Below are 26,220 nucleotides of genomic sequence, written 5' to 3' on the forward strand. Positions count from 1 at the left end.
ACTGCTTTCATGCTAGTGTGACAGGTGTGTGGAAGTCTGACTCATGGAAATGAAATGCTCTCAATGGCCCAAGTCTCCCATGGCCAAGTTCTCCTCCAGAGGTCAGGTTAAATGACTTACCCAAAACCCAAGGGAGGATAAGTAGAGTGACAGATTGAGAGATGTGAGCTTCAAATCAAGAATACTCTTGGGTAGCCATCAGGTCTGGTTCAGTCCATCTCGAGCTGCTTGTTACCTATAAAAACAGGAATCGTACTCCCTGCAGCAGTATGTGTCTTTGTCTCATGGAGTTTGTGACTTACTGAGAACAAAGGAGACTTCTTGTCAGGTACCTTCGTCAGTTGAACCAGGGAGACAAGAGGACAAACTATGCCAACATATGTACAATTGCATGACCACTGTCACCCTGCGTCTTGAATCCTGCTCTGCACCCTGCCTCGTGTGGCTGTGGCAGGTTAATGAACAGACTGTGGAAGCATCTCCCTCTCCTCCTCTAAGGCTCAGTTTCCAAGGAATTTTGAATGCACCTTCTGTAGACTTGCAGTCGCTGCCTGTGGAGAGGCTGCAATCCCTGCTGGCCATCAGGGTGATCCTAAATACAGAGTAGAAACAGAGCCTAGCAAGAGAAATTTCTTCTTGCTCCCGTAGTGGAGGAGCTGCTGATTCTGAACTGTTCTCCGTGGGGGCATTTGTATCAACTCCTGCTCCCCCACGCCCAACACACCCAGATTTATTTTCCCAGCAGTCAGATTTTTTCCCATATGAGCCCAGAGTTCCAGTGGTAGCTAAAACCATCTCTTGCTGGAAGGGTCAGTGAACACATCGTGTTGTATAAGCACCAGCCTTGTGAGATGGATACAAACACAGTCACCGCTGCCTCAGAAATCATTTGCTCCAGTGCTCTGGCCCCCACTGCAAGTTATCAAGAGACTGCTTTTCCTGAGAATTGATCAGCTCTCCTAAACACAGGTGTTGTGCATGTTTATGTGTGAGACCGGGAGCCAGGTGGGCAAGATTTTGATAGGCAGTGTTTGTTTCCTTAGGACATGGAGGTTTGAATAAAACATCACGGCAGGGTGCAGAAGCAAGAGAAGAGAAATCCTTGACATTTTCTCCATAACATGCCTAGGGCTCTAAACAAACAGGTGGGACCTGAAGTCCCTCTATGTCTAACTTCACATTTAGCTCAAGATTAATGAGAGATTTGCCCCATTTGGGATTCATTTATGGAAGCAGAAATGGAATATCCCTACTCACCAATACCGCCGTGTTCCCCCTTGTGAGTTTCAAGAAGAGGAGGGAGAAAGAGAACTCCCACTTCCTGATGGCCCAACTGAAGGAAAGAATACATGAAAGGCAGGAAACAGACTTGTAGAGATGGATCTAGTTACCATAGGAGAACTGTTTATGTTCTTCGGGTTATAGATATGAATATTATCACCATATTTTTAGAAAAAATACTCAAAACCAAAAAGCCAATTATTCCCCATAATATTAGAATTGAATATTGCAGAAAAACCTTACTTCAATAAATCAAACTCCCATATCCTCAACATACTCAGCAGCATTTTTACCTTACCCACCCAGACTTTCCTATTTCTGGCTTTGCCCTGGTTATCTTGGCATCTCACATGTCAGTCTGTGAAACTGGTTATCTTGGCATCTCACATGTCAGTCTGTGTCTAGCCTTCTAGACACAAGAAGAAGAACTGGCTGTAAACTCAGTACTTTCACTCTTTAACTCTGTGACATTGGCCAAGAAATAAATCTTTCTGAGCCTCAGTTACCCAACAATGAGTGATCAAGAGATGGTGACAGTAATACCTGATTCAGCTATCACACAGGAACACATAGGGACCAAATAAGACAAGACACGCCCCAGTGTTCTGTAAACCATATAATGTTATGCCACTTAACATACGTTATTATTATTATTATTAACATTATTATTATTTATTTTGACTCTCTACTTGTTTGTGTCTTTTTTCATTCTTTAATGCTCATTTGCCTCTCCAAAAGAGAGCAAGCAAAAATAAGAAGAATAAATCTAACTCCTGCTCATCAATTCAAAGTTTTATTTTTGATTCCTCACCTCAAATCCTGCCCAACCAACCTGTCTACCTCTCTGGAATTTTCACACCTATTTAAAATTGCAGAAAGTGTTCTATCTCCCCTAGCTACATTTACCCTTTGTAATAACTACTCTGCTTTCTACCATTATGTGTAATTTTGGAAAAATTATAATTGGCACGAGTGTATTAATTAATTCATAATAATAACCCTATTTGTTTAGAAGGAAATTATGTGAATGTTCCATATTCTATTCAAAATGGTTCATGGTAAGCTTTGAACAGGAGCACTGCAAAGAAAGAAATTCTAAAAACCTCCTGTCAATCCCATTTTTTTGTCTAAATATTCTATCTTCTGACCCTCGAGCAGTGGCAGGAAATAACTTTTATTATTTTCATTGTATTCTAGGCATGCTTTAGTTCACCCTGGTTGGTTTCTGTTAGAATCTACCTCCTCCTCTGCATGCAAAGAACACTATATGCCTTAAGCAACTAGAAAAATAGAATTTAGGCTAGTAATGTGGGCATGAAATCATTAAGTTAAGGGGTTCTTACAAGCACAACGGTTATCCTACATATTTCTGGTTCCCAGAATAAAATAAAGAAATGGGATGAAAGGTAAGCATTTTGAAAATGTTAGAGTGACTATTATTATTTTCATGATAACTTCATACTGATACTTCTGCTGAGATAATAAAAACTGGCAGATCTAAAATAATTGTCATTGTTTCACTCCTCTTTACCTCTGCCCAAGAGTAGCACAGGCCTTTTACTGTTATAAAAACTAAAAAAAAAAAAAAAAAAGGAAGGAAATTTTTTGTATAATCCTTAAGTATAATAGAGTAGATATTAGATACTCTCTTTGAACTCTTATACTTCTGTTTTCTATTTTCTCACAGTTCTTTTCTCTTTGATTTCAAGTCTCTGATTTTGATTTAAGCCTTCTCATTCATAATATTCTCCTCATAACTAAGGAATTCATCCATATGGTATGAACACTATTTTCATATATTCAATTATTTAAAGAATTAATGGAACAGAAAAAAAATATTTTGTTTGCTCACCAAATATTTTATAGCCTTTAAGGGTATGTCATGGTTTTGAACTAAATTTTGCAGGTTTGTCCTAGAGTAAGGTAGGGTTTCTTAGTAGATGCCAGAAATACCACTTGAATTTTCATCTAGTCTAAGAATTATACTAAACAACTGCCTTTAATACAGAGAAATACATCTTTTATAATGCAAACGGGAGAAAGATACATTTCTCTTTTCTCTGATGAATTCTTAGGGTTCCACTTTCAGACCTTGGAATTCATCCAGTTGCTATTTTGCCACCTACCCAAGGTAACCTAATATTTTTGAACCTCCCTCTGCTCAATACCTCTGTTCCTGCCAAATAAAACCATCTGCTCTGGTTGGACAGTAACTAAAGCCTGTTCTGCAAGTACAAGAAATGAGAAGATGTTTTGTAAAGGGAAGAGAGCCGGTCCATTCAGCCCACCTCTTGGTTAAATCAGCATCTGGAAGTTTAACCAGATTAGCAAAAACAAATATCCAAACAGCTGGAATAGGGGTCTGGGAATATGAGATCTCTAAGAAGCTGCTGACTTGCTCCAGGGCTGCAGTCTCAATGAGCAGAGTCAGAATGGCTCCATTTGCACTTATTTAACAAGGCAATGACCCATCTTCAGGAACAGTCTCTTGACATCCCACAGAGTGTACCTATTGCTGAAGCAGCACTAAAGGACACCCTCAGCTGGCATGAATGCACATCCTGGTGTTTGGATAATTTGTCCTCTTTCTAAAATAACCCACACACTTACATTTGAAGTGATTCTGAACATTTAATAAATATAGAAAAATTATAACTTAATAAACCTTCTCTTTAGATAGACAAAGGGACTCTTTTTAGATACCCATGCCACACATATATCACCATAAGAATGTATCCAATACTGAGTGGTATATAAGTGAACTGCATAATGTTTTTCTGTCCCTTGATTACCAAGGTTAGAGCTGTTGAACCCAAATTGACCCTCCTTTTTGATGGTTGCTGCTGTCCTGATGAGTTTCTAGGGACCATTGTGTTGTAAAGCTAGTGTTCTGGAATAGTACTCAGAGGGCCACTTGAGAATGTGATTAGGTAGGGCTCAAAGGCCCCAAAGAATATGACTTGCCCACCTTAGACCTTTGTCCAGCACAGTAAAATGTTGGTTAAATCTTAGAGCAATATGGTAAGAAGCTTTAGGCATGAACTTTAGTTGCATGTACCGGTCAGAAATGTTGCCTGTCTGATTAAAAGAGGACTAGAAGAAGGTGACTACTTTTTTGACAATGCAATGTTTTAATAGGTCATTTGTATGAGCTTCCCCATTCCAATATCCTTGCATTTACAACATTATCATACTTATGGCACCTAGCATCACTTTGATTTATACATACATTTTATCTATTCCAAATAATTAGCATATTATCCCTATTACCTTAACTTATTTGGTTCATCTTTAATGCATGCACAAGCAAGGCATTTATAATCATTCCTGGAAGAGAAATTTGAGTAACTGACAAGTATAATGAGTTTTTTCTAACCTCAGCCACACCTGACACCCAAGGAACCTATAGTTTCCATACTTCCCTACTCACCATAATATTTGTATCTAAATGGGATCATGTTCCCACAGAACGTGATTCAAATATTGACTTCAGGTGCTGATGCTTCTTGTTTATAAATGGATCCTCATAGTAGTGAAAACTAGTACTAGTGGAAAAGAAATGATCACTGCTAGTTGTTTAATTCTACTACAAGTTCTAAAGCTTCAAACACTCAAATTACAGCCATGAAACACCTGGCAACATCTGTGTACAAAAACAACAAATTAAAGAAAACCTATATTTTACTGATACTTTTGCTATAACTGTGTAATGATGACCCAATTTTGTAGAAAGAACTATGTCTTGGAGCCCAAGAGTCAGTTGTTTCTAAAAATTGTGGTGAAAATTATTTCACTCATGGCTGTACACTCTCAAATCTTTGTGTCTTTTTAAAATTATAGTTATAAAATGTATAAATGTTGACTAAAGGGCTGAACATATTGGCATAGTTCTACCTATTAGTAGAAAAGAATTCAATACTTATTTTGGGGATAACTCATTGTTAATGCCAGTACTAATCATTAATTATGAATTAAAGTAATTACTTACACCTCTTGGCAATAATAGGGTCTGCAAAAATATAACTAGAATGCCATTAGCATAGAAATGCATAAAACATTTTATCCTGTTATGAAGGGCTTAGCCAACACTGGTTTATTAGCTAATTTTAACATGTGATATCTAATAGCTACATTTGTAGAATCTCATAGAACTTACAGATGAAGTTCACAAGCATTATTTTATTTGGCCCTCCTATCAATCCTGTAATATTGCCTAATATAAACTTTGTACATTACCTCCAATTTCCAGATGAGAAAACTGAGATTCAGAGAGATTCAAATAACTGGTTATCAATTTGTTCATTTCAAATCAGTTAAGCATTTACAATATGCCTGATCATGGAGATTCAAAAACAAATATCATAGAACATTCTGTTACATTGTGAGATAGTGGAAGGGCAGAATCAAAATTCCCAGTACTCAATCTAGTGTAGCACTCCTGCTACTTTTTTCAATCCTATCAACCATCCTTGGAAATTCTCAAATCACACAGCAAAAACATGTTTTGGGGGCATTTTCAGAAGTAAAATGTCAGACTGGATGGATGTTTCATGTTTCACAAGATGGCATTTATGTGTTATTTTATATATTTTATTTAGTGTTGAATTCTAGGATCATGATTATTAAAGCCAAACATTGTTTAAGAAACATCCTGTGGAGTTCTGAATCCAATCCTTATGTAGACTTGCCATACTGTTCCAAAGCCTGTTACATATGCAAATGATAGGGTTCAAGCTTCTTTCATTATACCAAAGAGAAAGTTAGGTATTATGGAGCTAATAGTGTTTTTTAACATCCTACTGTCACCATACACACACAGTAATAGAAGTACCTTAACCCAAATTTGAAAGAATAATAACTAATGGGACCAAATTGTTGCTAATTTGTTCCATTAGAAATGGCATTTTGAGTTAAATTAAATAGCTGCTAATTATTGAAGGTTAGGAAAAGGAGCCAACTGACCACTTTTCTTTCATGTTGGTTTCCTTCTGTTGGTTAGTAGGAGAGGAACCTAGGATAAAGGCATTAAACCATACACAGCTGGGGTTAGATAGTTTTGCAGGCATAGCATTAGTTTTAAAGCAACATGTACTGATAGAGAAGAACCAATGATAAACAAGCAACTAAATTAGTCATTGGAAGCCAAAGGGGTACCTAAGCAGCAATGTCTACAATTTTCTTCCAAGGAAAGTTGTCATTTTCCCTTAATGACTCTTTCCCAATTTGTCACAATTAGAATTCTTTGGTTTAAGCAACAAAAATTAATCGGCTAATTGGGTGGGAAAAAGTAGTGATTCACTGAAAGAATATGGGAGAATTTATAGAATCAAAGTAAAAACAGAAAAATCTTTCTTTGGGAATCATAGAAGCCATGCACCTCTAGAGATCCAGTTTATAGAATTTAGTAAAGTGAACCACTTTTGGGTGGTTGCCATTTCATGATGTATATTACTAATTATTGATGCTGAACAAATGTCTCAAATTTAGGAGCATAAAAATCATAGTTGTTCTTTATTTCTCCTAAGTGTGAAAGTCAAATGATCTAGGCTCAATCTCACTTGCAGTGACTCTGCTCCTGTGGTCATCAGATTTACTAAATAATATGCTCAGTTAAATTTGAGTTCCAGATAATCAACAAATATTTCAGTATCATCATGTTCCACACAATAGTTGAAACATACCTATATTAAAGAGAATATTCACTCCTTTTCCTAACATTCATACAATAGTTAGAACATACCTATATTTAAAAAGAATATTCATTATATTTAACTATGTACCTTATATTTTATGTAGCAATCTCCTTTCCTCCTCCTGCACCAAGAGGTTAAGTTAAGCATGTTCTTCTCATGGCAATTGCAGAGGTACAAGAATAAGTGAATCCAGTTGTGCCAGCACTTTTCAAAACTTCTCACTTGTTAATGAAAGCAAGTTACATGGTCCACATATGGAAAAGTATGTGCCACCCACTGCAGGAGAGCATAGGCATGACAAAGGATGAGGATCTAGGGAGGAGCACAGAATTGGGACAATTAGTACAGTCTTCTACAGGTTGAATCTGTTTCAATGTCTCTCAAGTCATTCCTAATAAAAACCATTTTACAGAGGAGGAGATACTTAACAGGCTAGCTTAGGCCATGCATCCAGCCCTTGGCAAAGGGAGAGTGGGTCACTTGATTGACAGTCCCAATAAACCAATGGCTGTGGGAAAAGTGTTTTGCCAGAAGAAATAGCATCTGTTCTGGGTAGTATAACAATAGGTATCTACTTTAATTTTGTCCTTGACTCTGCCTACATTTCTACCTCTTGTCATAGATAAGAGATATTTAATCTTTAACAAAAAGAAGGAGTGAGTTGAACAGTACAAACATATAACACAGATCTGGCTCCCCCAAACTCAAGACAAACCCTTGAAATATGGTACCGGATTGGTAAATATAATTACAAAACGAAGAGGGAAGTGAAAATATGGGTGGCAGAGCCAGACTGTGGCAGAATCTTACTTAAGGCTGGTTCATTGCACAGCTGAAGGAACCATGTATTTAAGTTCACCTTGAATATAGCATTATTTAAGAAACCACCATTAAATTCATACTCAATTAAGGAAAATGCAAACTTCTTTAACACAGAATTTGTATGTATTTCAATGGCAGACTATCACTTACTTAAAAAATTAAAAAGATTAATTTTTAAAGCTATGTTGCTAAAAGTGCTTGGCATGTTAATTTTTTATGGTTTCCCAGAAATAATCTGCTGGCTAGTTGGTAGAACATTATAGGTGGTTTTTGAAAATCAAGATATTGTATGTATTTCAAATTATTCAACAAATGGTATTGAGGAAATTCCCTTAATAATTTTTTCGGGGGGTCTGATTATCTCTCATACACAATAAATTTCAGGTTATTTGAAGAGTTCAATATAAAAGAAACAAGTCAAAGAAAAAGAAAAATAGAGGTAAGTATTAATCTATTCGTATGTTAGAAAGGTATATATCTATGCACAAAAGCAACAGAAGAAAACACAAAGAAAGATTAATAGATATAACAACAAGGAAGGTTTCAACTTTTGCAAAAGAAAAACAATCCCCCCAAAAATTAAAAGCCAAAGAACAAATTGGAAAAATTGCAACATTACAATCAAGGTCAATTCCATTAAGTATAAGTAGCACTTATTAGTCACTAAGGAAACAAAATCATCCAGACAAATTGGAGAGATCACTGAAACCCAATAGGTTGAAAACATTAAAAAATGGTTCATGACATTGCATGAAGGAAAATATTATAAATCATACTAACATCCTATTAATAAGAGTTATAAGATATAGCCCAGAAAGAAAAAGTACTCAAAATATTAGGATAACCTGAGAATGGAGCATAAATCAATATTACAGTGACTCTGAAAAACAATTTATATTTGTTGATACATATAAGATTATCACATTAAATAGTAACTTTCTAGGTATTTATTCTTGCTAAGAATTAAATAAAGTGAAAAAATACTATTTGTGTCACTCTTGCAGAAATGAATGGGGTACAGAGAAAGAACAAATTTGGGAAATATACGAAGTATAGGTTTTCACCTTAGCTGTAATTTGCAATGTGATTTTTACCCATTCTGTCCTCTCTGACCACATATGTAAAATGGCGGTAGTAGTAGCAGCAGCAGCAGCAGTAGTGGTAATTATAACAACAACAACAACCTCTACTTTCCAGACTTTCTGAAAAAATTTTAGGAAGTGATAGGAGGAAACTATTAAATTGTCACCTTGATATTACCAGTGATGTTTTAAATTTAAATATCATGATTTCCTAACTAGTAGGAAGGGACTAGTAAACCACTAGAATAAAGAAGTTATCTCTGTCCGTATATGGCTCCTCATAGAAAAGGAAATAACTAGTTAAAATTTTTTTTAAAAATCTGTCATTAAGGAAGTTAGACATCGATTGCTTCATGCTTCTTATGTGCCTGAAATATATAAACTTATCTCTGCCCCATGGTTTATTTTTTTCATTAAGTCATAGAACTTGATAGCTAAATATATGACTAGAGAGTTAGCTAAAGAAATATTGATAAAAACTGGATTTTACTGAGCATAAAGAAAGTTTATACTTTTTTTGACAATTCATTGAGATATCTTCAGTGCAGGGAAGGAGGGGTGGGATTGGAATTTTTCATTTTCCTTTTTTTCTGTTTTTGAATTTACCAACAGTGATTTATTCCAGAAGTAGATTCTATAGTTACTTAATGACTTCATGAACTGCATAACCTTCAGGCTATTCTCCATAAATATTTTTCTTCCATTTAATTTTTATAGAATTGAGAAGCAGTGGATATTTTAGAGTACATTCATCAACTGACATATACTTTCATTGTAAATAGTTATATTGCCATTACATATTTTTTATTTTCATTTGTTCTTTTAGTTATACATGACAGTAGAATGTATTTTAGCAAAGTATACATACATAGAATATTACTTATTCAATTTAGTGTGCGACTCTTATGATGTAGAGTTACCTTGGTTGTGTATTCAAATACAAAGCTAGGAAAGTTATAACCAATTAATTTTACTCTTCTTTCCTATTTCCCTGCCCCTCCCTTCCCTTAATTTCCCTTTGTCTAATCCAATGGATTTGCCTCCCCAACCTCACTTGTTTTGGGTTAGTATCCATAAATCAGAGAGAGCATTCGACCTTTAGTTTTTTGGGATTGGCTTGTTTCACTTAACATGATGTTCTCTACTTCCATCCATTTGCCTGCAAATGCCATTATTTCGTTCTTATTAGAATGAGTAATGTTTCACTGTGTATACATGTATTTTATTTACCCATTCATTTATTTAAGAACACCTAGTTTGTTTCCTTAGTTTGACTATTGTGAGTTGAACTACTATAAACATTGATTTGTCTGTGTCATTATAGTATGCTGTTTTTAAGTCCTTTGGGTATAGATGGAAGAATGGGATAACTGGGTCAAATGGTGGTTCCATTCCAAGCTTCCTAGGGAATCTCCATATGGTTCTCCAGAGTGGTTGCAACAATTTGCAGTCCCACCAGCAATGTATGAGTGTAGGTTTTTCCCTATATTCTGACCAACATATATTGTTACTTGTATTCTAGATAATTGCTATTCTGACTGGAGTGAGTTGGAATCTCAGTGTAGTTTTAATTTGCATTTCTCTATTTGCTAGAAATGTTGAACATTTTTTTCGTATATTTTTTGACCATTCATATTTCTTCTTCTGTGAAGTGTCTGTTCAGTTCCTTTGTCCATGTTTGGATTGGATTTTTCTGGTGTTAAGTTTTTTGAGTTCTTTGTATATCCTGGAAATTAATGCCTTATTTGAGGTACACCAGAAAAATTAATAACCCAAAGATTGAGCAAAGATTTTCTCCCATTCTGAAGGGTCTTTGGTCATGTTATTGATTGTTTTCTTTGCTGTGAAAAATCTTTTCAGTTTGCTACTTTTTTTTCTTTTTATTGTTCCTTTTAGTTATTCGTGGGGATTGGAATTTTTCAAATTCTTTTTGAACATCTACCATATTCCAAGCACTACATTCTCTAAGATTCAGTCATTTGGAAAACAGAGACCCTTCCTTCTGTCTCTTGAACTTTAGTAAAGGGCACAAGTAAGTAGTACAGCAGTTATGATTCAGTGTGGTGGTGGAGAACTACAGGATCCAAATTTAGAACACATAACACAGCACCGTGTTCCTCATGTCATGTTGGGTGGTGTGGAGTGACAGGAAAGTAAGAAGATCAGCTGACTAACTGAAAGCTGGGTGAGGAAAGGGGATACCCACATGAAGAGTTGAAAGAAGGATACTCCATATAGGCAAAACAGAATGTCAAATGCCAGGTATAAGTGAGTAGATCATTTCAAGAACTAGTAACTATTTGGTCTGACTTCAGATATGGATGATGTAATGGAAAGAGAAGAAGAGTGGTAAGCAGGAGTCACCATGAATGACCTGTTAAGCCATACTAAGAAGTTTGGATTTCATCTTAAAGGCAATGAGGTTAACCAAGAGATATTCAAATCTATAACTCAGGAAAAACACTTGATTGTAGTGTGGTGAATGTATGTTGGTGATCAAGAGAAAAGGAAGGCTAGAGAAAAAGAACCATTTTCATTCTTTGCAATAATTCAGGCAAAATAAGGAAGAATGGCAAAAAGAACAAAGGGATGAATGAAAAATGATGATGTCTAAAACATGGCATGGTGGGAGTAAGCACTGGGAATAATGGATGAATCTGAGAGATATTTAAAAGACATATACCATATACCGCAGAACTTGGGGACTAATTTTTATGTGTGGGCAATGAGAGAGGGAGATACCTTATAGATTGTTGTTGTTGTTTGTTGTTTGGGTAAATCTGTGCATAATGATACCATTCACTAAAAAAAAATAACTCAAGTATTTCATGGGAATATAGATGATTATGCTCAGTATCTGTGAGGCATATGATGTAGGTATAGACTAGTCACTTGGAAATATAGAGATAAAGATTATAAGAAAAATCTGGGTTGAAAATACTTATTTAGAAGTCATCTTGACATGACTAGTTTGAAGCTCTAAAGTAGGTAAGATCACTCGATGAATATATAGACTGACATGAAGAAAGAGGATATGCAGATATTTAAGGAAAGGGATAAGATAAGCCCAACAGTTAAATTGGGAAGACTGACCAGAAGGGTAGAGGAAAAGCAGTTGAGTTTGGTGTCCTAGAAAACAAGAAAAGAAAGAACTGTAAGAAAGAGGTGATGATCAGCAGAGTTAAATACTTAAAAAAAATAGGAAAAAGACAAAAATTGCCCATGGACCTAGAAACAGTATGGCTACTAGTAAACTACTTTAGAGCAGACTCTTTGAAGCATTAAGAGAAAATCCACATTATTGGAGATTAAAGTGTTAATGGGAGATGAAGATGTGGTTCAGAACAATTCCTTCATGAAACTTGGAAAGAGAGGTTGAAAGTTGGTGTGGAGTTGGAGAGAAATTTATTTTGAGAGTAAAAAGACTACATATGAGTGTTTATGGGAAGAAGTCAGTACAAAATAATGTAGGAAAATAATGAAGAAGTGAGATCCATGGAAGTGACCCAGAGACAAGAGGGATACAAAGAGACAATGTGATTACATTTCTAACTGTTCAACATTTGCTGCCTCTCCAATCTCTGAGATTCAGGACTGAGTATAGTGCTCTCAATTAGGAGAAACAATATAGTTAAAAATAACCCTGCCATCAATTATTCTAAATTTCATGTCCAATTTTACTAGTACCTGTCTATGTAAGACTGAGCAAATGGCTTAACTAGCTTGACATGTCCATGCAAAATCCTTAGTTCATATTTCTTTGATTAAAAAAAAGAGGTAACAGTAAATTTTAAAATAAAGAAGAATTCTCTGGGGATAATTCTGTCAACTACAGACTTTTTTCTGTTGTATAAATTTGCATGTTTTTATGTTAGGGATTTGGAATCCCCTTTTGATTAGAAAACAGCTATATTTTCTCTTTATACTGTATCTTTGGTGCAATTCAGTGATTACCATTAACATGGGCTCTTATAATTACTATATATCTTCTTGTTACAGATTTTAGATTACTAAAGAAGACACCTAAGATGTTTAACCTTAGTCTTTGAACATTATCAATGATTTATATTTTATTGCAGTTGATTTGGAGATTTCCATAACACTGGCTCACTCAGGTAGATATTAGCAACTGTGTCTATTAAGCAATAGAACAAATATACACTCAGGAAGTCTGAATTGTAAGTCTTGCCATAGTTTTTAAAGGAATTACTCTAGACAAGCTGTTATGAATATCATGTTCTTCCTTATAAAATGGGTATGAACTTTCAAGTCCCCATTATAAAAGTCTGCAGAATATGTTGCAAGTCATTGTATCAATATAAAAAAATGATCCTTAACCCCAATAGCCAAAAGAAGGAATGGAGACTCTAAAATAGAGGTTGTTATATAATGGGAATATTCTGCCATTGGGTTTGATTTGGAGCCATTCTTTTCTGCTCAGAGGTCTTAAAAAATAACACTGTGTTGTAAATATTTTCTCCCAGTCTGTGTCTTGCTTATTTCATTTTTGCAATTGTGAATTTTGAGAATTAAAAGATTTTAATTTAAAAAAAAAACACTGAAAAGAATGCTAAAAGAAGGGGGGTCTTCCTTTCACTTCCTTCTAGTGATATTCTGAACTGGTCAGTTGCCCAAGTACCATCAATATCCCTTCAAGGATTTGCAGGGATCATATGGCTATCAGGGCAGTTACCTCTTAAAACAAAAAATGTCTTGTTGGTCAGGAATACAGAGTCTGTGGAGGCCAGAAAGAGTTAGAAAAATAAGATTCTTTTATTATTGAACCCCTTCATGTTTTCTCGTCTTCTCTCAGAAACATGCTCTCTCAGGAACAGTGTGAGCAACTGAGTAAAAAGGAAAAAGGGGGCAGGAATCACAGTCCAACCACAAACCCATCTATTTGTAATCAGCACATAACCTCTGAGATGAAATTTGTGAATAATTCACATGCCACTTAAGCCTAGCAACGTGGACCCTAACGTTGCCACCCTGAACACTAATGAAGGAATCAGACAGCAGTACTGTTTGCCTTTGGGGACTCATCTCTCACTTCACCAAAAAGTAATTTCTGTCATTTTTGGCCATCTGGTGGCCTGGATTGTGAAGATGGAATTTCATTCAGGAAGTGCCTGAGAGCATGATGGGTCCTAAAGTCTGCCTGGATTCAAATTCCTGTTCTGCTTTTTGCCAGATCTCATTTATGCCTCAGTGCCCCTCCTGTAAATAAAATCCTCATAGGATGTCATGTCTTTATTTTAAGAATTTATTAAGATGATACATGTACAGAACCTAGGGGTTTAGATATAGTAAGTGTTTAATTAAAGTTACTTATCACTAAATTATTAGTAGTAGAGGTGATGGGAATATTAAGAATAGTAGTAGTATAGACTTTTTCCAGTGTCTACTTGTTTGTGACATACGCCTTATTAATTCATTTTTATGTTCTAAAGTATATCATGTGGTCTGTTAACACACTAAAAAAATACTTACAGGATTTCTAATGTACTGATTAACCCACATCTTTCTCCTGTTTCTAAGTGATAAGTACCACATTTTACTAAAAATGTGATGCAATCTTATACTAAATAATGCTTATTCTCCTTGGCATTTGGAGGAGAAATTGGACTCTATTTTATATATATATATATATATATATATATGGTAATACATTTAAGCTATAGTGCTAAGAAAAAAATTATTTTTATTTTATATAAATATATATACCTTTTAATATTTAAATAATTTTTTATCAGAAAATAGCTACCACATTTTCAATGTGTGACTGTATATTTTCTACAGCATTCAGATGCTTATAATGGTAGATATTCTCAACCTTATAGTACAGCTTTAGTACCTCCTTGGTTACTTGGTGAGCACATCTATAAGGACCTTAAAAGTTCCCTGGCTACTTAACATATAAGTTTAAATTAAGAAATTAAAGCTCAATTTTGCATTTTCAGTAACACAGAAAATGCCGCATGCCTGTTTTATTGACATAGTTCAATATAATATTTAATTTTGTCTTTACAGTTCCACCAAAGATCTCCAACATCTCCTCAGATGTCACTGTGAATGAGGGCAGCAATGTGACCCTGGTCTGTATGGCCAATGGCCGCCCTGAACCTGTTATCACCTGGAGACACCTTACACCAACCGGTAAGCAACCCTCCAATTTTCAGGATGCCACATTCTATTTAACATTCTGTTAGATCAAAAGGACAAGCATGCATCTTATTATTAAAACGCTAAGAAAATCAAAACAAGGTCTTATTTCCAGTCCTTATGTTATCTGCTAATGTGTTCATTTCTGTATGTTTAGAATCATAGAATTGAATATGTGTATATGTGTTTATGTTTGTGTCTATATTAATATTCATACAGATATTTATATATATGAAAATACATGTATATACATATTCATACATATATACATATTTGAATATGCATATACACATGTATATATGCATATATCTTATTTCATTTTTAATAGAATCCTTCCAAGGCAACAAATACAGGAGTATTAAGTGACTTGATTTTATATCTAAAATGTATGTCAGTTTGGAGGTTGAGTGTCTTGGGGCAATGTTTTATATGAATTAAAATTACCGAGCTTTCTGTAAGTTTGTTTTGCTTTGCTTTTAACTATAGTTTTTACTATGTATTACTTTGTGAAGAAATTAGCTAGGAATAATATAATATTGTTTGTGACTTCTGCTGCTCTGTCTTTGGCATCGGGTTCTGTGATGCATCTCTAGCATGGACCAAGCTGCATGAGTTTATCATGGATGCCAGATACTGACACAAATCCAGGAATATCAGAAAAAGATTTCCCAGGAATGTCCTCCGAATCCTCTCCCCACAAAACACCCCTCCTTTCTACCTTCACATCAATGAGGTTCTAAAAACTTCTGGGGTTTTGAAGAGTATTTGAGTATTTTACCAAATTATTTGGGATTAACTACATGTATACTACCCTACTCTATCAATTATATTTTCTTATATGGAAAACTACCTTTCCAAGTAATGTAGTCATTGTAGAATGGTGCCTGTTGTTTCATTATTCCAGAAAGAAGACCTATGGATCAATTATTCCTATAAAATGTCTTTTATTTTGATAGACAGCCCCCAAATTTTAATCAGTTTATGCCTCATGCTCTCTTATGGTTTCTTCACAAAATATCTAGAATTTAATTTATAATCTATTCGTGTAAACACCTTAAAACCGTGTAAAGCTAGGCATAAAATGGCATATATCTGCCATTAAGATATTCTAAAAGGCCAGGGTAGTGTTTTGTTTTAATGTCTTTACAAATCTCTGTATTTTGTAATTTGAGAACATGGGGTCCCCTGTGACATTATTCCTAATTTCTCAGGTGAAGATTGGACCAGCTTATGTAGTTATGCAAGCATTCTTGAAATTGTCACTCAAAATCCTATCTTATTAATACTTGCTACTCAGAATTTATTGATAATATATGCAAGCAATGTTTGACATACTTATTTGTGAAATCAATGTCAAAATTGTTTTATACCTTACATGTGGAAAAAGACACATAGGAAAGATGGAAGATATCATCCATCTTTCCTCTGAAATGAACTAAACCTTTGGAGAACATTATACCTGGATATCACTGTATTAGTCCCAAATATATTTCACCTACCCCTGCCCCAAGCAGCATCTTTCTCTAACTAGCAATTTGGTATAAATATTAATGGCCTATGTTTTACAGTTTTATCAAAGATAACTTCTAATATCAATGTGTTTGATGTTGCTAAAGATAAATTATTAATATTCTTATGTAATTTTATTTTGAAAGGTCCTTTTGAGAAAATTCCCCTTTGTTTTAAATATCCTTATGACTCTTTTCATAAACAATGTTTTTTTATATATAAATAGACCCAATGAGTTTTCATAAATGATCATGAGTCTTTCATTGAATTGACTGTTAGCAAACTCAGAGTCAAATTTATGATCCATCTATAATAGAATGTAAATTATTATATGTAAATTGCATATTAACAAAATTGATTTTTACACAATCTACATAGTAATTTATGGTATCAAATTCATATACAGACCACACTCCTATTTTCACCTTATTTTCTTGGAATTACTTTAATTTTTGTCTTATGATTTATAATTAATTTAAATGGTTATATAAATATATTATTTATAATCTCTTAATCTCTTCTATGGAACAAAGTGATGGATTAAAAAACAGGAAAAAGGGAATAAAAAGTAGGAAAATAAATTGTATTCATGTTATGGTCAAGTAATGAGCTACATTAATAGGATATTATTTCTTTTGGTATCATATTGAGTAGTAAATAATAATTTTAGGCAAAAATGCAGTTGCTACCAGAACAAGTTATGAATTCTTTCCTGTCTCTTGACTTTAGAAAAAATGTTAGACAGAACCAGTGCTTCAAGACCTTTGCCAGCCTGTCTAGGAGTTTAGGATTCATGATTAATAAACTTTCCCACAATTATGAACCTCTGATTCACACCCAGAATAAGCTGATTTTCTATGATGTTCAAATCAACAAAATAACAGAGGACAAGCTCTATCTTCCAGAGGAAAGCTAGCACTTGCATATACTCAGAGAACTCAGAGACTGCAAAATCAACTAGAAATTTTGGTGTACTCTCAAGGATTGCCAATAGTCAATACCAGGGGTCAGCAATCTATAGCCTATAGGCCAAAGCCAAACTGCCCTATTTATGTACTGCTTGTAAATAAGAAAGGTTTTTAAATTGGTAAGGATTGGGAAAAAATAAAAAGAAAAATCCTATTTTTCAGCATGCAAAAAAATATGAAATTCAAATTTCAGTGTACAAACATAAAGTTTTATTCCAACAGAGCCATACCCATTTGTTTACATTTTGTCTATGGCTTTATTTTTTTATTAAAACAGCAAAACTGAGGTTTGCAACAAAGCTTAAAATTGTATCTGTCTGGCCCATTAGATTTTACAGACCCCTGCTCAAAATGATGGCTTGGGACACAGGACGAGTATTTGCTACATTTGCCATTGATCCCACAGGGCCTTGCATATGCCTTCCATCAAGTTCCTTCAGACATCTGAAGAAAAGAACTTTCTTTTTCTATAGTTATCTATCTAGACACTCTCTGTGGGTCAAATTCAGTTCTGGCACCTGCAGAACTAGCATCCTGATGCATTTGCAGATTCAAAGACAAACTGTTCCCATTACAATGGCTATTAATTCCCAAGCTTATTCTTTCATCTCTTTCACATCTGGCCTAAATAACCACCTGATCACAATCATATTCCTGGTGACAGGAGAGAGAACTCGCCTGTGCCATTCTATAAAGGAAACTTGGATGTTTTGTGTGTGGGTTTTTCATTCCTATCAAAATTTGGAAACTGGGTGATCTTTTTAAGTCTATCATGCAAAGCCTTTTCTTGGAGACACCTAAGGAAGAGACTTGGTCCCTGTGTGACAGCAAAGCCGACTGCAAACTGTGGTCATGTGAGAAAAAGAAAAATCCAACTAGCTTTGTTCAATTATTAATTGTGCCTTCCACTGTGCAGAGTAAGACTATGGTCCAGAGGAAAAAAAAATGTACCTGTAATTAGCTCAACCCCACAGGGACATCAAGCCCTGAAAGGGAAAAGATTCCACACATTTGATGCATGGATTCCATGTCATTTGATGACATGAGAAAGAGAAAGGAAAGAAAGATGCATGATGTATTTTATTTATTTTAATAAGGAAAAGGATATTTATTATCTCAGAATTTTGTTCTTTTATTTATTTAATTTTTGAACTATGGCTAGGCTATTTTGTTTCTCTTTCTTTTGATACTTGCAGTTTGTTTTCAAGTATATTGCAAGTATTTCTGAAAAGAGAAATTAGAAGATTGGTGAACTTCTTCTATGTACAAAGTCAATGCATTTACCTGACCAGGACTAGAAGAAACTGATACTTTATGTGCTTGTCTTTCTTATACTTATGATTTCTTATTTTTTTTCTCCTCTTAGTTATTTTACATAGTTCAAGTGATGTGTCATGCATGTGGTTATTAAATGTGACCTATTTTCTCCCTTAATTAAGTTAGACTTTCATAATCCTGTGACTCCCAGGGGGCAATTGCACCATAACATGTATTTTCTATGGAGTGTTTGATCTCTCTTCTGTGAGCAATACTGTTCCCCTCTTCATTTAACTTTGTTTCTAAATCATTCTCTTACCATCATGAGATAATCCCTTTCTCCACTGTTTATCATGTGATGTCAGGTTTGCTCAGGCTTACAGAAACAGTTTTTCTACAAAGTGTTTACAACCTCAGTAGCATTTTCGACCTGGAAATCTCAAAAGGCATAGTGAGGATTATCCCTTTAAGCTGAGAACAACTCAGGAGGTATTGTGTAATTTTCTCTATCCAGAAGCCATATTTGACATCAACACAAAGAGTATAGCAGTGTTACTTAGAAAATATTTTGTATTTTGATGGAGTGAGTGGGAGAACATTGTACTAGGAGAAGCCAATAATACCCAAGGAGTCTGAAATTCCATTTGCTTCTTAGACCTTGGGTTTTAATCACTTGGTCTAAGATTGACCTTTCAATTCGTTTTTACATCTGAATCCTAGACTAATGGTTCTCTTGAACTCAATTCATGCTCTGACTTATTTCCATCTGTATAGCTCATATCGTTTTTACTAGCATAGTCTCTGGCTACATGAGTTTGAGAGAAATATATACTGTGAATTCATTTATGTTAGTTAAATTCAAAACTAAAATTACAAGTACCTATTACCTGACCTTTCCACTTAGCATTTTAGAATCTAGGACATCATGTTAACATGTAGAACATATCATCTACACATTAAGTTCTAGGAAGTAATTTCTCTGGGGTTTTCTCATATGAACTTTCCAGCAGGTTCTGTGAGTCTATCTTGGTAGCATATGAATGAAGAAGAGTCAAATCTAGGCACTTTGCTGATAAAGACTATTGACCACATGGTCACAATTCAAAGGAGAATAATGGTTCAACTTGTTCTATTAATTGCCTTCATTTTATCCTTGCATTTAAAATTTTTAATATTCCCATTTTCTTTTTTAAAAAGTAGATAAAATAAGAAAACGTATTTTTTTTCCTCAGCAGCTTGTAGGTTGATTTCAAGATATGTCATCCATCAATACAAAATTATATTCAGATTAATCTTGATCTCCCTCTCACAGATCATTCATTTGGTTGAAATTATTTATACAGTTCACATTCTGTAAAAAGACACATTGAATAGTAAGACAGACAAGGTCCCTGCACAAATGGAGCTTGTAGTTCAACAAGAGAACAGAGCATTAAACTAATAATTGCATGAGTAACCCTTTAATTAGATTCATACATTATAAAGGAAAATTATAGCATTCAATAAAACCATAAAACAGGGCCATATAGCAAAATCTGCAAGGCCAGCAGAGTCTCCTGAGGGGCTGTTATGCTGAGATCGCAAGAATGAATAGGACCTGGCCAAGAAAATAGGAGAAGAAAGGATATCTTAGGAATGGAAAACAGCATATATAAAGACCTACTTCATTTAAGAATTTGCATGGACATCTTTATGGGAAATGGGGATAATAGCTACTATTTTGTTATGGTAATTTTCAAGTTTCAATCTCTTGTTTTAAACACACAAAAAAAGTTGTTCCTGCTTTTTAATATTTCCATGTTTCTTTTCCCAAGGGCAAAAAAAAATAGGCTTTCTTTTTTTTTCTTGTATATTGATTTTCAGTACACCAATATGCATCACTATATATACTGCAATATGTAATAATGTATATACTACATTATAGATAGATGTGCATATATAAACATTATAGACTGCTATATAGTTTCTTTGTGCAACAAATATATGGGCAGCTACTTGTGTGTATGTATATCTTAAATTTAGGCCAAACACATATTCTTTCCCTATACAGATGACTCCATAAAGTCCAATTAAGTAAATGCAAATTCTTTTCCAGTAACTTCTCATTAAAAAAATGTGTAATTTACAAAATAAGATTACTAATTCAATTGCATGATTACTGGCTGACCCTACCCAAAACTAAAACATCTTGGAAATACAGAAACTTATACTATCACCCTTTAAACAGTGGAGATCTCCACAACCTAATGTGCTGACTCTTCTTGCAAAGGTTGGCAAATGCCCCAGCAATGCCCTTATGCCCCATTCCTACCCTTTTCCAGATGTCACCAAATATCAAGAGTACTCTGCCCAAAGAGAAATGAATTAGCCCAGTGTGTTCTTGAAGGACTACCTTGGACTTCAGCGCTGCAAGCTATTGGGGAATACTGGATACAGGAAAGGCAGTATCTTAATTAGAACTTTACACATGACTGAATATAGCAGTAATACAAGCCCACATCTCACATAACTTTGTTTTTGCCAATATTCCAAGTAGCTTGTTTTTAAAACTGTTATTAAAATCAAAGAATTTTCATGAGAATTAAATAAAAGTAAGATGGCAAAGTTAATTATAATTGATATTATTGTTAATATTTATTGTAATTATTAGTTATTTACACATTAGATGCCAATATTGATAATTTTGAAGGAGATTGATAATTTGATACAAAACAACCTCAATTTTTTTCTTTCTTCAAGTTTAGCCTCCATTCCAACACAACATCCAGGGGGATTTTAAAATGTTATCACCAAGGCTAATGTTACTATTTTATTACTTATACTGTATCACATATCAACACACTCACCCAAGTTGTTCTTTTTTCAGTGTGTCTTTTTCACAAGGAAATGATAAAAAGAGTGACTTGTTAGAGATTTTCTGGTGTGGCTTGTTTATGTGTCAATCCTTCTCCTTGGGGACAGTTTTCCCAGAGTCTGGCTATTAACTATAGCTATATAGAACTTATGAGGCTAAATTACAGCACTTGTTATTTTTTTCCAAGACTGATGTTTCAGAAGAAGATTGTACTATCTTCCAAAAAAAAAAAAATACCTGCAATGTTCAGAAATGAGCCATTGAATAGTAACAGAGGGGTTCTACACAGAAAAGAAATACATACAGACACAGACACAGATACAGACACAGACACACACACACACACACACACATACACACATACATATAGCTTGTATAATAATATTATACATATATAGTCAAATGTATTAACAAGATCAAAGTGATCATGAAATTGTTAAAATGAGCAAATATATACCTATTAAAATGTATCAAGTTAAGTGTAGGTTGAGTTACTTGAGATTCAAACAAGCCACTGAAGAAATAACAGGATTCACATCACATTGATATGGCTCACCTAAATGGAGAAAGTTGAGTTAGGTTGCACAGTTCTTCTGGATTGCCCACATTTGGCTTTGGAAACTTGACTGTGGATGTTAGCTTGGACCTAGCCTAATATACTTCAGGAGATGCCAAAGTAGATCTGATTTGGGTCCTTGCCAACAGGGACAGTCACAGGTCCCATGAATCAAGATATGGTTTTCAGAAGGAGAGGGCCCAGAGGATTCATTCCAAGAGGGATTTATGGTAATGGATAAAAGTTGTCCAAACCCCGAAATGTGAGAGTGATCCTAGTTTCTTTCTCTTTCTTTTCCCCAGAAGTGATTCGTTTTACACATTGTTTTGATTATTTTAATAACTGCCAATCCATTCACCTGTCCTCATTTACACCGTCACAGTATAGGTCAGCCAATATTTTCTCTCACCTGTATTTCATTAATTTTCCAATTGGATCCCTTTCTTCTATTTTTCAATATAAAATCAGTCAAGTTAATTTTCCTGCCTAATTTCCCAATTTCCCAATGCCTTTTGAATAAAGTTCAAACTACTTAGCAAGGCATTAAAGCCCTTATTCAACTATTCTCCTATCCCTAAATCTCTAACTGCCCAACTTTATGCAGTAGATAGATTATAATCCTTATATTTTAAGAATGTGCTTTGTTCATACCTCCTAGTTTTCCACTTGAAACATGATTCATTCTTCCACATATGTCATCATTTTACCAGCATAACTTCTTGCAAGAATTTTAAATGAGTCTTCCTTCAGGAAGAAATATTATACAATTATTGAAAATACATTTATTTGTCTTTTCTCTAGTTTGTAAGATCTCTAAATATGCAGAAACTTTCCCTTATTCATATGTATATCCTCAGGACATTGCTTGGCGTCTTTTAAGTGCTTAATGGAGTTAATAAGAATTTTTAAAAAATAAGAAAGTATTACTGAGAAATAGCTCACAAAGGATAAGTGAAATACACACTGATAAAGCAAAAGTGAATAGAAATAGTACAAAAGAAAGTTACCTTGAAGTGCTGATACCCATCTATCTTGCATTTTTATCCACTGAGCTATGGGGGTGCTATGAAACTTTCATATTCTTTTATCTAAACTTTTGACTTTCTTTTATCAATCTTTTGTTATCAGTAATTGTTACTTTCCTTTCCAGGAGTTATCACATTCAGTTATTGTCTTAAAATTTTCTTTACATTTTTTGCAATCTATTTTGTTCATGAAAGCAGGCATCTTCGTGTTGTTAGTTTCCATCTTTGTACCAGGCACAGAGCTAGTGCCCAATAAATATTTGTGGTATAAATACTAAATTACTTATTGTAATATTTGTTAAAACTTGTGTAAAGTTTACATTTAAAGAACAGAGCCTCCATAGTTTTGCTGTATTATGTCATATGTGTCTCTAAAATATAGGATTTTTTTTTTCCTTAAGACCTTCTGACATGTCTGCTGCAGGTTTCTGTATTTGGGAGAGGACTTTTTTCTTTATATGTGTGTTGACAAAGCTGTCAGCACTGTCACTCCAGTGAATGGGAGCTATAATATGGATGTTTGTGTGACAGTAAAAAGTTTCAAGTCCACCTGGTTTTTGCAGGTAGTAATAGTGCACAGGTTTAGTTAACCTAAAAAAAAAAGAAAAGAAACATTCATTGTAGAGCTGTTTATAAAGCCTCCTATGCATCTTTATAAAACACCTTTTCTGAAGGTAGCCACCTGTGAAGGAACTGGCATTGTCAAAATTAGTCAACTGGATTTCCAAAACTGGCTGATCATCAGATTTATCCAGAGTAGAGGCAAAGTTTCTAAAAATACAGATTTCTTGCTCATGCCACATTAAATCATCTCTTTTGGTGAAATCAAGGTTCTTATAGAAGTAAATCCTCCCCATCAATCAGATGACCAGCCAGGTGAGCAGAATGGTGACTGTAAGTACAGGACAAAACATTGAAAGAACTCGAATGTGCCGGGAGATTTTCTGGAAAATCTTATTAAAATGTAAATTCAGATTTAGTAGATTGAGGTGGAGCCTGCAATTCTGCTTTCATAGCATGCTCTCAGGTAATGGGAATGTTGCTGGTCCCATAGTTTGAGCGTCATTCAAGATCTGCTGGACAAAATAAGTTGCTAGATACAGAGAAATATATAGATGTTCTAGCAAAAAGAACAACTAGGTAAGTCTCACAGTAAATGTAGAATTCACCAAGTGATGTTATAATTTTTTAATTTTTAATTTCAGCATCATATTACCTAGGAACTTATAAGAAATAGATCAGGAAGTAGCACAGAAGAAAATAAAAATAAAATGGTTTTGAGAAATAGGATTCTTTCTTCCTATTGCCTGACCATCAAATTTGTCATAACCTTAGAACTTTATAGACATATAGAATATGGATCCCAGCATGGACCTACTAGATCAGACTCTTCACTCTGTGAAGACCCCCCAGGTGGTTTGTATGCAAGATGAAATTTGAAAAGCCCTGGAATACTTTTTTTTTTTAAAGAGAGAGTGAGAGAGGAGAGAGAGAGAGAGAGAGAGAGAGAGAGAGAGAGAGAGAGAGAATTTTTTTTTAATATTTATTTTTTAGTTCTCGGTGGACACAACATCTTTGTTGGTATGTGGTGCTGAGGATCGAACCCGGGGCTGCACGCATGCCAGGCGAGCGCGCTACCGCTTGAGCCACATCCCCAGCCCAGTAAGAAAGGATCTTGAGTTAAGAGAAAGCCATTTTCTTTAGCATTTGAAGTTTAGAAATTGAAGACATTTCCCACTTTTCTATCAAGGAGTAATGTTAATCTTCATTCCTTCCCTCCAAATGCATTCTTGCTAGGAAAAGAGAAGAAGCCATGTTCTAGAGATGGGGGTTGGGTACTGTACTGTGCCACTGAATATTTATCACCAGAAAAGAGAACATCTAATGCTCTACCTGCTACATCATATGCCGCTGCTAAATATTTCAGGAAAAATTTAGCTTACTGGATGAAGAGATGCAATCTGAATGACAGTAGGCACTTTTCTCATCATCTTTTATAATAGCTTTATCTGCAAAAGGTAGACAATAATATGTGGCTTGCCTGCCTTGTGCTGCTGCTTTGAGGGATCAAATAAGAAAATGAATATGAAAATAGTTTGCAAAGTGTAAAACTCTCCACAAATGTAAAGCGATGAGAGGGAGAAAGAATGCAGAATTAGGGATTAGAAAATCTGAGTTCGAGCCCCTGCTCTCCATATTATACTGTTGGAGCAGATCCTTTGAACTCTCTACCTTTCAACTGTGAAGTATAAATAATGGAATGGCTACTCATCTACCAAAATCCCTGTTGTCTCAAGTAGAATAAGGTATATGAAAATGGCTATCAATAAGCATATTCAACTGCTATTTATTGTTACCATTGTTTTAGATTCCATAAAGCAAAATGTAGACCTAAATTACAATAATCATTTTGGTTAAATGATAGAAAGAACTAACTTCAAGAGTTCTTTTGCTTGACCAATAAAAGAGTAAAACCATAGAGTCTCGCAATAGTCTGCAACAGTTGATCTTAGAGAATGGTCCACAAACCAGCAGCATCACATCACCTAGGAACTTGTTAGAAATGCATGTTATCAAACTGCACACCACACTTAACTAAAATCAGAAACTCTGGGCATGAAGCCCAACAATTTGTATTTTTTAACAAGCTCTCTAGGTTACTTTGATGCACAATCAATCTAGAGAACCTTTGCACGAAAGAAAATGTGTCTTTCTGAGATAGTGAGGGCTGTGTGCCGTTTCTACCAAGCACAAGTATAAGAGTAACTGGGATTCTTTCAAAGACCGGATGTGTGTGTGTGTGTGTGTGTGTGTGTGTGTGTGTGTATAAAACGATTTGATATACAAATATGTTATCACATTTCTTTGATTAGAATTTCTATCACTTTAGATGAAGAGTTTGAAAGTAACAACTACACAGAAAATTCCCACTTTGTCTTTTCCTATCTACATTCTAATGATGTTTAAGGCTAACATACCACTTAAAATGCGCACACATTTCTGAAATTCTC

The 26,220-nt window shown here is 34.7% G+C and overlaps 1 protein-coding gene across 4 annotated transcripts in view; it reads left to right on the forward strand.

The window, feature by feature from the left end:
• Lsamp (limbic system associated membrane protein) overlaps nt 1-26,220 on the forward strand; it is a 607,460-nt gene that overhangs the window by 382,361 nt on the left and 198,879 nt on the right. For all 4 annotated transcript variants that reach the window (XM_005327613.4, XM_021727951.3, XM_078044174.1 and 1 more), the window contains exon 3: nt 14,909-15,034. In XM_005327613.4, the coding sequence (XP_005327670.1) occupies nt 14,909-15,034 (126 nt within the window). The remainder of the gene's footprint in view (nt 1-14,908; nt 15,035-26,220) is intronic.

Source organism: Ictidomys tridecemlineatus, chromosome 3, assembly GCF_052094955.1.
Source record: "Ictidomys tridecemlineatus isolate mIctTri1 chromosome 3, mIctTri1.hap1, whole genome shotgun sequence".
In the NCBI taxonomy this organism is placed as follows: domain Eukaryota; kingdom Metazoa; phylum Chordata; class Mammalia; order Rodentia; family Sciuridae; genus Ictidomys; species Ictidomys tridecemlineatus.